The following is a 13,672-nucleotide window of genomic DNA, read 5'->3' as shown; positions in this document are numbered from 1 at the left end:
GTTGTTGGGATCGATCAGCATGCCGCACCACGAGATGCACCGCTCTGACTCTGACACGCCCGAGCCCAAAGCGTGTTGCTCTCCATCGACAGCTTTGAAATTCGCTTGACTCTTGGCTAGGTTCACGAAGCACCCGTACTCCTCGTTTCCCTCGTGCATGACGTCGAAGAACCTTTGCGCTCTCTTGAGTTCCGTCGTAATGTACATGAAGTCGTCGGTGTATCGGAAAAGCTCCTCGTGCTGGCAGCAATCGACTGGTACGATGGCTGGGTCGCATACCTCTGGGAGTCGCTTGCGGAGTACGCGACGCTCGAAGTGGGCGTAGTACAAGTTGCACAATGTCGTGGAGAGCACAGAACCTTGGGGGATTCCGCACTGCTGGACGTAATCGTGGCCGTCGATCTGGACGACGTTCGCAGACAAATGTTCCTTCAGCAACTGGAGCGCTTTCGTTTTGGTGAGGTAGTCGTAGATGACCCCGTCCACGAACATCGAGTTCTTCTTCGTTGACTGAGCGGCCAGGTCGTCAAAGCCAAGCAGTTCTCCAGACGGATACGCCGGACGCTCCAGCTTGAAGAAGAACGGTAGTGACTCGTCACTATCTGCAGACGTCGGAGCTATTTGGTGGCCAACCCAATGCTTCCGGATCAAATACTCGTCCTCTTGTATCGCCTTCTTGAGCATCTGATAGAGCTTCCGCGGCCGAATTGTATCGAAGCAGCGCTCGACGTCGACACTCACGCAGTAAGCCATCGGGGTATCTCCACCGGATGCACGTCGCCGTTCTGCACAACGCGAACAAGTTGAAATTTCGCGAAAGAGAGGCTTGAGGCGCTTGTAGATCTCGTCAATGTTTCGGACCGAGGCTCCAAGAAGTCGCTTTGGGTGGCGCTCCATTTCAAAAGTCAGCACTCGGTGAACTGCCTCCATAGATCGATTTACTGATACCTTGCCTTGCTCTACAGGCGTCGATAAATTCATCAATGGTCGAATTCCACTAGATTTCGGAAGCAGCCGCAGTCGAGATGTAGATAACTGGCGGTATTGTTCGCTCGAAGGTTGAAGGATTCCTCCCTCCAAATCATCCAACACAAGAGTGCTACACAAAAAATTGAATAAGTAAATGAGAACTGAGTAGCACGTTGTTATGTAAGCGTACGTACCTGATCACATTCCAGACCGGACGCTGATAATATGCGATCTCGTTTGCCATCCCTTCTGCCTCTGTAATGTAAAACAAGTTTCGCAGCAGTGTGAAAACCAGCGATGAGATTACCCACCACAACAAGTCCTCGAATAGCTGTTGACGCTTGACTCGTTCGTTGGGAGGACTAGACACACATTGAATGATAGATTAGGCATTTGGACCCTACTTGTGCTAGGGAGACTGAGAGCAGCATACCAGAATTTTGTGCCGGGCTGCAGATTCATCCACTCCACGGTCACAACTTGAAACTCTTCCGCACACTTGACAGAATATAGCGTTAGTAAAGGTGAAATTGTAAAACTACAAAGTCCGCAGCTTACCTTTTTCAGCGAGAAAACGTCGAACTTCCGCGAGAATATGAGTTTGCGCAGCATCGACTTGACGCAGCTCCAGTTCTTCTTGTTGTCGCTGCTACCCCAGAGTTCTTTTGGGACAACTACAGCAACGAGCTTACGCACCAACCGGTAAACTTTCTTCTTCGAAACCGAAAAGGCCAGCAACTTTTTGATATCCTCTTTGTGTTGCTGCAGCTTGGTCAGGTCCGAGGTCCCGTGGGAACTGCGCTGGGCGTTCGTCTCATCAGCGGCCTTATGCCTCTTACCAGCGTGCCCAGCTTTATTCTGATCGTTTTTCAATGATCCAACCGAGACGTGAGATAGCATCTCGATAGCTTCTTCTCTCCGTTTGCGCTTCCGATCACCGGTGGGCCCGATAACGTCTTCACTTTGGCTCAAATACCCGTCATCCAGCGCTTTGCGCACGATCGGAGGTAGAATGGGCTGAGAAGAATCCTTCGCCTCAGCAGCCTTCTCTGCAACTTTTACCTTGATCTTCGGGTTCTCCGCCATGAACTTTCGGAACTCCTTGTGCACCGGGATTACCTTTTCAGAAAGCTCTTCAACTTTACACGCCTTGAACCTCGACACCATCGCCTGTACCATCGGAATGAGGTTGATCAGTCGCTTCGGCAGTCGCTTTTGCCCTGCCGCTTCGGGAAAAATCGACTGCAGCACTCGAGACGCTTCCGTTCGACTGATCGGGTCGCCCGTCTTGGACGCTTTTACCAGCACGTGGGAGCTCGCAAACACGCGATCCTTTTGGAAATAACGCGCATACATCACAACGTTGATAGACACTTTACGCTTGGATTTATCGGCGCCAGCCTTGGACGTCACTTGATTCTGCTGACGCAGACTTTTTCCAGTGAGCTGACGAGCAACAGCAACACATACATGGTCAGCATCGTACAGAAGTCCCGCCTTCTGCCCCAGTAAGCAAATACCTGCATGTAGGACCCTGGAGCCCCTTGAATTTGAACAATGATCGTGTAATTCAGCAGCAGATGCGTCATGAGGTCGTCGCCCATGAGTTGGTGCAGTGATCCCCACAGCGGCTTCTTGAGAGCAGCTACGAGTGTGTTCGGGTAGTAGCACATGATCGCGTTGGACTGCGTGACGCGGTGGCCTGCAGCCCCTGGCGTCACCTCTCGGTACCCAAGCGTCAGAACGTTCGCGCCCTCCCAGTTCATCGCTCGCTTCCGAGCCAGAAGCCGCTCGATGACATGGAGGATCAACTCCGTCTGAATGCCACAACACCAAATGATACAGTCAGTACCCCAAACCAAAGCATTCTGCTCTCCCTTATGCGTGTTTTGCCCTACGAGGGATATATTCGTCTCACAACTCCATGGCGCTCGGGGGAACCGTTCTACCCCTGACTGGATGAGGAACGTGTGGTCAAGTGCGAAGGAGATGTCATGGCCGGTCTCCAGCGAGAGGTTCTGCTGTAGTGTTGTGTCCCCATTGGCGCTGCGCTCCTGCGCCGCACTACCATACAATACTCAATTAGTCAGCATTGCCGGTAGAGTATCGAGCTACTGTAGAACCTACTACGCTCACCTCTGCAGGAACGAGCGCAAGGTGGACGACTTCCCCAGCAGCGCTTCCATGTCCGAAAAAAAAACAAATTATGCAAAATGACAGGTAAATGTATGCGTGTTGGCAGGTAATGCTGGGTGTTACAGCAATTTATGCAGTTTTATCCTTCGCTAGGTACTGCACAATGCACTTCTTGATCGTGTCGCCCCAGGTCATGGAAATTTCTTTCAGCTCATTCATCCCTTCTTGGGAGATATCGAGGTCTGAGCTCATGAGTTTTGATAAAGTCCACCGCGTGCCGACAACAAGGTTTTGTGAAGACTGGACCGGCACTATCGTGGTCGTGTCTCGACGAACACGCTCCGCTGGGAGGTAGGGATACAGCTCGTCGGAGTCCACGAAGTCCGCAGCCACGATTCCATGGCATCCGTCAGCATTGTCGACAAACTCGGAGAAAACGACCGAGTTGGACTCGACTGTTGCTCCATGTGAGGTCGACGACACGAGACGAATCTGGGAGATGTCTGACGCGGATCGTGATGCTGCCGAACAGCTCGGAGATGATGATGTCGACGTTTTGCATCGCGTAGATGATAGCGTCAAACGCAGCCTTCACGGAAGTGCCAGGGAGTGGTGCGTTGTCGAACCGCACCACCGAAAACCCACCGTCAGCGGATTCGAACCGGTCTTCTTGCGAAAAGGCTGATCTCGTGTCAAACTCGCGACTCCACGCGGTAATGAATCGCCTAGCGTTCCTTAGTTTGTGATTCTTCATTGCCTCCAAGGTAGTGCGACGTTCTGAACGGTTGGCTCCCAGCTGGATGAAATCGTGCGTGGGGTGCAATGTCGACAAGTTTTGCTGCTGCAAGTGACAACAAACAAAAAGTATGTTGAAACTTGGCGTACGAAGAAGTGAAGAGACGTGCGGTATATGTACAACATACCATTTGAGAGACGAGCATGCCCTGGATCCCAGCGATCGACACGTGCTGCTCTTGAACACATTCACGTAACACCGCATTGGCTGGTTCTGTACGTTTAATGGTCGTATTTGCTGCCCCCTGCTCCTCGAGTATCCGGTGTTTGAGCAGCTCGAGCTGATTCTCCAGCCTGGTTACCTCCGCGACCAGGTCACCCCTCTGCTGCTTGCGGATATCGTACGTCGTTCGGCGTTTCTTGATCTTCTTGAGTAGTCGCTTTTTCTGCTTCGAGCACTGCGGTACTGTAGCCTCACCAACTCGATCTGTAGCGCAGGTTTTCGAGCCGCCATATCCCATCGTCACAGTGTTTTGATTCAGCAGCTCCATCCACGACGATGCGGTTCCAAGCAAAGTGTCGGTCGAGTTTGGTGACGTCTTCGTCATCGTAAATGACCCAGTGACACTAAAAATCGCTCTCGGGCCTCACCTCGATGACAACTTCACTCACGCAAGCACTGGTTTCGTAGTGGTAATCAAGAAGTCTGATTGTTGCCAAAAGATACCAACGCTTCAACTGGAACCTCGTAATCATCACACACACTCGAGGTAGGAGCAGTGAAAACTTCACTAAACCGAAAGATTAACGCCAATACGTGACATTCGCTTGGCGTTGAGAGCCTACAGTCGCGAGGCGTTCGCTACATCCCCTTGATTCTGTTTAGAGAACGGTTCCATCTCCTGCAGGTTGCCCAAAATGTTCATCGCGGACTCTGCCGGTTTTTCCAACACCATCGCGTGGGACGAGTTGGCGATCGGTTCCTCCAGCGAGTAGATGTGCGGCCACTTGCTGCTGAGCTCCTCGAAGGTCTCGGGCAGGAACATCTTCGTGCGGCTGCCGTAGTGGAAGAAAATCTTGCACTTGGGCCGCGCGAGCTGCTCATTCGTCATATTCAGCAGCTTGTGACAGTAGAGCGAGGCCTCAATGCCCGTACTACACGCCAGTACGTTCCTCCCCGATGCTTCGTCCTCCACCAGCGCTCCCTTCATATACGCGTCCAATGACTCGCGGTCCCACGCCGCAAAGTTCTTGAAATTACGCAGATGCTCCGCCGCCGCCGCACGCGAAGGCCTGTAATAAAGATGTTAGCTCTACCAAAACTACACAACACTCACTCTACTGTAGTGCATCCTACCACGACGACTCGCGCTGTAGAGTGATCGACACCAAGAAGTTGGTGACGACGTCAGAGTTGAGCTTGCCCCACACGGGCTCGAACAGGATGAGTCCGTCGAAGGTCCCCGGGTGCTGCACCTCCGTGTTCCACATCGCCGACGCCCCCATCGAGTGGCCGATCCCAATCAACGGCGTGCCGACACTCTCGTTCTTAATAGCGCGCGCGTGCTGCAGCACCTCGGCCGACGTCCACGCAGTCAGGTCGGCAGCTGGGTGGTGCACCCTCGGTCCTCTTGGGTTCTTGAGGTCGAGCTGCGGCGCCACCGACTCGTCGCGGTTGCTGCCGTGATACTTGAAGTCGAAGCTCACGAAGCGCGTACTCACGCTCTGCAGCAACGACGAGTCTCGAAGGCGACGTACAATGGGCTCCCACGTGTCCTTGCAGAAGCCGCCGCCATGTGCAAATAACAGCGTGGCCGATCTGGACATGACGAGGTGGTGGTCAATTGAGTTGTGAAGGCTGCTTGGGGGTGTATCCGCGAGGATTTGGAAGTGTCGAGTCAACACGACACACGAACGAGAGGAGGAGAAGGTGGTAAACGCCAGCTCGGATTGTTATTGAAGATAGAGAGGCTGCTGCTACGTGGGACGCAGACGGCGAGTGGTGCTTCGGCTACAGTCGTGACTGGGGGCCAAGTGCACGGAATGGCTTGAGGTCCGCTAAGCTTTGGACGATCTTCTGCGCGACCTCAGCGGGTTTCTCCACGACCATGACGTGCGACGTGTGTGGAATCGGTTCTGCTACGGGATTTATTGGGTTTGTTGAAGATAGAGGGGAAACTCCCGGGACCACTTTGACCATCCGGACCACCTGGACCAGGTTGACCACGTTCCCGATTTCCCGATTAACTCCCTAGTATGCTATTAGCCAATCAGGATGCTTTATACGACGCAAGCTGAATTTGACAACGCAGTTCAAAACGAGGGCAGTGACCAGCAATGGCATGGAGCAGCGGAAATGCCGCAGGCCCGAGTACGTATCCATGAGTATGCTGCAAGCTAGTGTATTAACCTTAAGATGGAGTGGAGAAATAGCTGTCTAACGTGTTTGCTGACTTGCTAACCAGCTTCAAGCACTGAGGGGTTTTGCTGTCGTCGCACTTCACGTGCTTTTGCCTGCAGTCGGGGCAGGAGATTGCCTTCCGTTTCTGGTTTTGTGTGGCACCTCCCGGACGGATGGCACTTCCGGATCAGGCGTGGTCTGTGCTTCGCCTGGAGCGCCTGCGTGGGTTGACTCTCGTGTGCTGTTTCGGATCCTCATTCGCAGTTGATTGGGGGTCAACACAGACTTCGGGTAGTACTGGTTGAACACGTTCATGAGGTGAGCAGCTTTTCCACATGTACCCTTAAATTTTTCCGCTTCTTGACGAAGTATGTCCATGTGCTCACTAGATATTACTACGGGAGGGGGAGGACGCACAACTTCTCCAGAAACAACAAGTCCATTGTCACTGGAAAGGAGGCGAGACGCATCGCCAGTCAACGCCGGGGGTGCAGAAACCACAAGTTCAGCTGAAACGCTGCAAGAATATCTGTCCAACTGGACATCGTTGGCAGTGTTGCGAGCGGAGGTGTCATCTTCGCTGGCTGTATTGTGCGTGGAGATGTCACCTTCGCTGGTACTGTTTCGTGGTAATGAGGTGTCAGCTTCACGGGCATCGTTGCGTGACGATGAAGTGTCTGCTTCGCTCTGTCGTAACGCGCTTCGAACATTTTTAAACTTAATCGTGAAGGATGAGCTTGACTTTTTGAGTGCGCCCATCTCCTCTCTAGTGATACTTTATCAAATGCTCGAACTCCACCGCAGACACAGCTCGCGAAGTCATAGAGTCTACAAAACGCCAGTCGTTTCTGCGAGACAATATTGGTCCGTCGAAGAGTGTCAAATAGTTGTTGCTGCAGCGCTCGCTCGTGGTCGGTTGCTCTACCAGTGCATTCTGCTTCATTCCGAAAATGAAATAAGATTTTCCGCGTGTTTTGAAGCTTGCTTAGACTCAGCCCGCACTGCCTTGACTTTTGTTTCGAGAGTACGATAACTGTGCCGATACAGTCTAATGCGTGCATTCCTGTTCGAAGCGACAACAAGGTTGAACATGATGGTGGTCACCAGCACGCAGTCCGCCCAAGTTCTACCACATTCCTTTTGCTCTCGTAGAACTTGGCGCAGGAGCTCGTGCTCTTCTGGCGAGAACCCGGCAGCTCCCTCTGCACTATCTTGCTCCATGCGAAGCGAATGCATGAATTCTACACGATCAACGGTTCCACACTGTAGTGTAGTTGCATTCTTGAACAGCAACTCTTTTATCGTGTGGAGATGTTGTCTTGGCCGCGACAGGTTCGTCTCTAGGCCCGACGCATCGAGGTCAGCGCAAGCAGATATCTGCTGCCACGACGTGAACGCAAAGTCGCGTTCTGTACTCGAGCGATATTGCGGACGAGGTAGAGAAGCTGAAACGAGGTTCGACACAAACTCTTGCTCAGCTGTATCTGCAACTAAGCGCTCACCATACAACTTGCACACTGTGGCAGCACGACACGCCGCTATCAAATCAATATTCTCCATGCGCGGATTCCTACCAAAGCGAGCCCCAACGTTGAAGTTGTGCTGCACGATAAACACATCTAAAATGCGCAAACCAAGTTCAACGCGCACCTCACGAGCCAATAATTTTTTCAGAGCGGAATGAAATCCTTCTAATTGACTTGTTGATACTACTCGAACCGGAGGACCACCACCTTCATTGTACACGATCTCAGCAACATGCAGCTCACCCAAGCTGATCTGAGCAATGTTGTGCTCGATGCAATTCCTCCATTTCTCTGGAGTACACCCCAACTCGCTATCACTTATCTTGCTAAGCACTGCTCGCAAGTTAGCTTCCATTTCCACCGGGGGTCTTAACTCACGATCTACGTCATACATCGCACTTGACAACTCCTGGCACAGCAACTTCCGCTTGGGTTTTGACTTCAGCTTTTGGCTGAAGCGTTGAATCACATGGAAAGGATCCTGTTTGACAACGACAGAATCGCCCAGCGCTTCCACAACGAATTTCCGCACGGCTGCCGCATTATCAGAGATGAAATAGCAGTCGCCGTCTGCATCGAGCTGCAGTCGAACGTCAGAGAGTAGTTGCATGGTCTCATCTTTGTTTTCGGAGCTCGTCAGACGCCGACCAACTATCTGCCCGATTTCATTTTGCAACAGAAGCAACATTTTTGCGTCTGCTAGATTATCACGTTGTCCATGACCGCTCCACAGTTTCAATCGTTTGCAGAACTTCACCGAGTGATCAGCACGCAGGACCTTCTTCACTTTGGTCTGCTTCATTACTACTTCACACAGAGAGCCGTATAATTCAGTGTACGCCAACCAGGCGTCGGTCATTGAGCTTTGTGACACCACCTTGTTTTTTTTCAGGTATGCATCGACGGTGGGCGGGATCGGCGGCAAATAAGCGGCATTTTCGCGGTACTTCTGGCCGACTGCATAATCAAACTTTGAGAGCAACTCGTAGTACCTGTTGCGTCAACGTCTCTCCAAGTGACTCAAAGCACGCGATAATCCATTGGGAGAGAGAATTTTGTTCATGAACGTGCTCCATTAACCGCTTAGAAAACTGCATTTTCTTGGTAATGACGAACGGGAGATGTACTGCCACGTCTGGGTTAGCCTCGAGAAAGCTAGAGCTCAACGTTGAAAACGTCCTGGCCTTTCCGCTTGCAACTTTGCGGGTGCACTGGTACTTCACATAGAGAACATTATACTTGTATCCGACGTCCTCAATGACACGCTGCTTCCTCTCTTTCACGTTAGGCTCACATTGACATCTTGGCACCACACAGAACGGACGCTTCCATCGTCTTCTTGCTTCTGGAACCCACACCAACACCGGCCGAGAAAAAAAAGAAGCCAAGCTTGCTCCACACGATACAGATTCAGGAAAGACAATCTGAGGTGGGAACGAACACGTGTCTAGAGCCTGTTGTACCAATCTTCTTCTCTCATTGAGCGGGATAACGTCGGGATCTCGTACTAAATCACCGCTAGCTTGCTCGCACATCGGACCCAATTGTTGATCCGCCGAATTTATCTAGAGTGGAGCGACTCTTCGAGCCGCTCCGCCGGAGATAGCCGAATCTAGACACGTGTTCGTTCCCACCTCAGATTGTCTTTCCTGAATCTGTATCGTGTGGAGCAAGCTTGGCTTCTTTTTTTTCTCGGCCGGTGTTGGTGTGGGTTCCAGAAGCAAGAAGACGATGGAAGCGTCCGTTCTGTGTGGTGCCAAGATGTCAATGTGAGCCTAACGTGAAAGAGAGGAAGCAGCGTGTCATTGAGGACGTCGGATACAAGTATAATGTTCTCTATGTGAAGTACCAGTGCACCCGCAAAGTTGCAAGCGGAAAGGCCAGGACGTTTTCAACGTTGAGCTCTAGCTTTCTCGAGGCTAACCCAGACGTGGCAGTACATCTCCCGTTCGTCATTACCAAGAAAATGCAGTTTTCTAAGCGGTTAATGGAGCACGTTCATGAACAAAATTCTCTCTCCCAATGGATTATCGCGTGCTTTGAGTCACTTGGAGAGACGTTGACGCAACAGGTACTACGAGTTGCTCTCAAAGTTTGATTATGCAGTCGGCCAGAAGTACCGCGAAAATGCCGCTTATTTGCCGCCGATCCCGCCCACCGTCGATGCATACCTGAAAAAAAACAAGGTGGTGTCACAAAGCTCAATGACCGACGCCTGGTTGGCGTACACTGAATTATACGGCTCTCTGTGTGAAGTAGTAATGAAGCAGACCAAAGTGAAGAAGGTCCTGCGTGCTGATCACTCGGTGAAGTTCTGCAAACGATTGAAACTGTGGAGCGGTCATGGACAACGTGATAATCTAGCAGACGCAAAAATGTTGCTTCTGTTGCAAAATGAAATCGGGCAGATAGTTGGTCGGCGTCTGACGAGCTCCGAAAACAAAGATGAGACCATGCAACTACTCTCTGACGTTCGACTGCAGCTCGATGCAGACGGCGACTGCTATTTCATCTCTGATAATGCGGCAGCCGTGCGGAAATTCGTTGTGGAAGCGCTGGGCGATTCTGTCGTTGTCAAACAGGATCCTTTCCATGTGATTCAACGCTTCAGCCAAAAGCTGAAGTCAAAACCCAAGCGGAAGTTGCTGTGCCAGGAGTTGTCAAGTGCGATGTATGACGTAGATCGTGAGTTAAGACCCCCGGTGGAAATGGAAGCTAACTTGCGAGCAGTGCTTAGCAAGATAAGTGATAGCGAGTTGGGGTGTACTCCAGAGAAATGGAGGAATTGCATCGAGCACAACATTGCTCAGATCAGCTTGGGTGAGCTGCATGTTGCTGAGAACGTGTACAATGAAGGTGGTGGTCCTCCGGTTCGAGTAGTATCAACAAGTCAATTAGAAGGATTTCATTCCGCTCTGAAAAAATTATTGGCTCGTGAGGTGCGCGTTGAACTTGGTTTGCGCATTTTAGATGTGTTTATCGTGCAGCACAACTTCAACGTTGGGGCTCGCTTTGGTAGGAATCCGCGCATGGAGAATATTGATTTGATAGCGGCGTGTCGTGCTGCCACAGTGTGCAAGTTGTATGGTGAGCGCTTAGTTGCAGATACAGCTGAGCAAGAGTTTGTGTCGAACCTCGTTTCAGCTTCTCTACCTCGTCCGCAATATCGCTCGAGTACAGAACGCGACTTTGCGTTCACGTCGTGGCAGCAGATATCTGCTTGCGCTGACCTCGATGCGTCGGGCCTAGAGACGAACCTGTCGCGGCCAAGACAACATCTCCACACGATAAAAGAGTTGCTGTTCAAGAATGCAACTACACTACAGTGTGGAACCGTTGATCGTGTAGAATTCATGCATTCGCTTCGCATGGAGCAAGATAGTGCAGAGGGAGCTGCCGGGTTCTCGCCAGAAGAGCACGAGCTCCTGCGCCAAGTTCTACGAGAGCAAAAGGAATGTGGTAGAACTTGGGCGGACTGCGTGCTGGTGACCACCATCATGTTCAACCTTGTTGTCGCTTCGAACAGGAATGCACGCATTAGACTGTATCGGCACAGTTATCGTACTCTCGAAACAAAAGTCAAGGCAGTGCGGGCTGAGTCTAAGCAAGCTTCAAAACACGCGGAAAATCTTATTTCATTTTCGGAATGAAGCAGAATGCACTGGTAGAGCAACCGACCACGAGCGAGCGCTGCAGCAACAACTATTTGACACTCTTCGACGGACCAATATTGTCTCGCAGAAACGACTGGCGTTTTGTAGACTCTATGACTTCGCGAGCTGTGTCTGCGGTGGAGTTCGAGCATTTGATAAAGTATCACTAGAGAGGAGATGGGCGCACTCAAAAAGTCAAGCTCATCCTTCACGATTAAGTTTAAAAATGTTCGAAGCGCGTTACGACAGAGCGAAGCAGACACTTCATCGTCACGCAACGATGCCCGTGAAGCTGACACCTCATTACCACGAAACAGTACCAGCGAAGGTGACATCTCCACGCACAATACAGCCAGCGAAGATGACACCTCCGCTCGCAACACTGCCAACGATGTCCAGTTGGACAGATATTCTTGCAGCGTTTCAGCTGAACTTGTGGTTTCTGCACCCCCGGCGTTGACTGGCGATGCGTCTCGCCTCCTTTCCAGTGACAATGGACTTGTTGTTTCTGGAGAAGTTGTGCGTCCTCCCCCTCCCGTAGTAATATCTACTACGGTGTCGCGAAGAATAGAAACTACGGATGCCAGTCTCCATCCATCAATCTATCCATTCACAAACAACCAATTCATCAACCAATTATTGATTCAGGTTTCCTCATGAATCACAAGCATCAAACACAAAGGCGGTAGCCATGTTCATGAGCAATTTAGCTTGTCAAGACAGCTCACACAACTGCAGACAGATCCGTGGCTGCACATCCTCTTCTCCTGATGTTCATGCAGGAAGATCCAGCTAAAGTTTAGAATTAACTTGTGTCCCTTTTGCTGGCTCCATCACGCTTCTGTGCTGGCCTTCCTGTTTGCTTTCTCACATTCGTCGAACAGGACGTCACAAAACGAAGCGGCATCCGAGACACCCTGCAACTTCCGAAAAACTTTGGTCCGTTTGATGTTTTCCAGCCTGTTCCAGCGTTCAAATAGCGACCGCTTGACGAACTCGGACGCCAACGAAAGCGTATATATCGCCGGGTCTTCTGAGCTCGGAACGTAGTGACCGATACCGTGCTGCACCACCTTGGCCTCTGCTATGTTGAAAAGGCTTCCCATATTATCCTCATTTGGGAACTGGTCGATGAACCTCTCCATCTCTTTCTGCCGAGCTTTGGCAACATTCTCGTCCGTGGACAGACATTCACGAGCTACGCCACCAAAAATTCGGTAGCGCTGCTCGATCAGGTCCCCAATGCTTTCAGGGCCCTGAGTATCCGTCGTATCCGAATGAAAGTTGAGCACTTCAGCGGCAGTTTGGAGCTCGTCGAGATCCCACAATGGCATGAACAGCTTCGGACATGCTGGCCATTTCCGGAGAGTGTCAAAGCACCTCTCACTTGGACTCGTGAAGCAGACCATTTGCGCAGCCCGTGGGATCTGATCGGGTGGGCCATCGCACAGGTACAGGAGCTTATCCCCTGCTTCATCCACGGTTTCCAGGATGAGAGCATCCATTGCTGACTGGACATCCTTCACGACGGCCACTGCTTTGCCCTTTTTAAATACGACGACTTGGTCCTTGGTTGACGATCGTTCGGTTTTCGCAAACGAGGCAGTGATGATCGTGATGTCCTCGTTCTCGTAGCTGTAGCGCTCCAAGAAGTACGCGTAGAAGACAGACTTGCCGATCCCTGTGCCAAACACAAGCGGGTTTTAGCACAATCCATTGAGAACAATCGCTTGATTAAGACCCATAGGCCGCCTCACCTGGTGTCCCCGTGACCGTCACCACCTTAGCGTTCTCCACTTTGAGCAGGTAGACAACCAGAGCGTAATACTGAGCGTAGCACTTGCGTCTTGCGGACGTAGTAGCTTGTCTGCTTGCTGTCAAACTGCATGGGCAGCTTCTTGGGAAACTCCCTAGTCGTGGTCTCCACCCACCTGGGCGCAGCTCCGGCTTCCATTCTCTCAAGGTCTGGCGTTTCCACCCGCAGAAAATCGCAAATGGGAGAATTCTCACCCATAGATACCGGTAGATGCAGACCGCAAGTGGGATAAAATGACTAGGGTGGCAAAATAAGAGGTGGTGAAAGATAAAAACACCCTTTGCTCCGTTTTTGAATAGGTTTTAAAACCATGAAAAACCCAAAAGGGTAAGAAGACCGCATTTCCTCCCTCCCTCCTTGACCGCGAGCATTTCCCAGCGGCGCTAGCGCCGAGGCAAGTGAGATAATGGAAGCCGGAGCTGCGCCCAGGTGGGTT

General features: G+C 51.4%; 6 protein-coding genes across 6 annotated transcripts; 1 reads left to right on the top strand and 5 right to left on the bottom strand.

Moving 5' to 3' along the window:
- Positions 1 to 2,238: 2,238 nt before the first annotated feature.
- Positions 2,239 to 2,798, bottom strand: PHYSODRAFT_391036 (hypothetical protein; the record flags this gene model as incomplete). Its single annotated transcript, XM_009522795.1, has 2 exons — positions 2,239 to 2,349; positions 2,490 to 2,798. Coding segments are annotated over 2 exons (420 nt in total), but the record flags the coding sequence as incomplete, so codon positions are not given.
- A 436-nt stretch (positions 2,799 to 3,234) lies between these two features.
- PHYSODRAFT_326777 (hypothetical protein) lies at positions 3,235 to 4,448 on the bottom strand (the record flags this gene model as incomplete). The annotated part of the gene is made up of 3 exons (XM_009522794.1): positions 3,235 to 3,531; positions 3,614 to 3,946; positions 4,029 to 4,448. The coding sequence occupies 3 exons, from the start codon at positions 4,446 to 4,448 to the stop codon at positions 3,235 to 3,237; spliced, it is 1,050 nt and encodes a 349-aa protein (XP_009521089.1).
- Positions 4,449 to 4,682: 234 nt separating this feature from the next.
- PHYSODRAFT_345030 (hypothetical protein) lies at positions 4,683 to 5,940 on the bottom strand (the record flags this gene model as incomplete). Its single annotated transcript, XM_009522793.1, has 2 exons — positions 5,198 to 5,940; positions 4,683 to 5,133 (listed from the first exon to the last, which is right to left on the bottom strand). Exons 1-2 carry the CDS (start codon positions 5,665 to 5,667, stop codon positions 4,683 to 4,685), a joined length of 921 nt encoding a protein of 306 aa, XP_009521088.1. The 5' UTR covers positions 5,668 to 5,940.
- Positions 5,941 to 8,071: 2,131 nt separating this feature from the next.
- Positions 8,072 to 9,302, bottom strand: PHYSODRAFT_479577 (hypothetical protein; the record flags this gene model as incomplete). The annotated part of the gene is made up of 2 exons (XM_009522792.1): positions 8,072 to 8,759; positions 8,797 to 9,302. Coding segments are annotated over 2 exons (1,194 nt in total), but the record flags the coding sequence as incomplete, so codon positions are not given.
- Positions 9,303 to 9,562: 260 nt separating this feature from the next.
- Positions 9,563 to 10,526, top strand: PHYSODRAFT_416327 (hypothetical protein; the record flags this gene model as incomplete). The annotated part of the gene is made up of 2 exons (XM_009522791.1): positions 9,563 to 9,801; positions 9,839 to 10,526. Coding segments are annotated over 2 exons (927 nt in total), but the record flags the coding sequence as incomplete, so codon positions are not given.
- Positions 10,527 to 12,214: 1,688 nt separating this feature from the next.
- On the bottom strand, positions 12,215 to 13,374 carry PHYSODRAFT_345029 (hypothetical protein; the record flags this gene model as incomplete). Its single annotated transcript, XM_009522790.1, has 3 exons — positions 12,215 to 13,101; positions 13,178 to 13,247; positions 13,276 to 13,374. 3 exons carry the CDS (start codon positions 13,372 to 13,374, stop codon positions 12,254 to 12,256), a joined length of 1,017 nt encoding a protein of 338 aa, XP_009521085.1. The 3' UTR covers positions 12,215 to 12,253.
- Positions 13,375 to 13,672: the final 298 nt, after the last annotated feature.

Source organism: Phytophthora sojae (assembly GCF_000149755.1).
Source record: "Phytophthora sojae unplaced genomic scaffold PHYSOscaffold_2, whole genome shotgun sequence".
Classification (NCBI taxonomy): Eukaryota; Oomycota; class Peronosporomycetes; order Peronosporales; family Peronosporaceae; genus Phytophthora; species Phytophthora sojae.
This window is presented reverse-complemented; position numbering and strand designations above follow the sequence as displayed.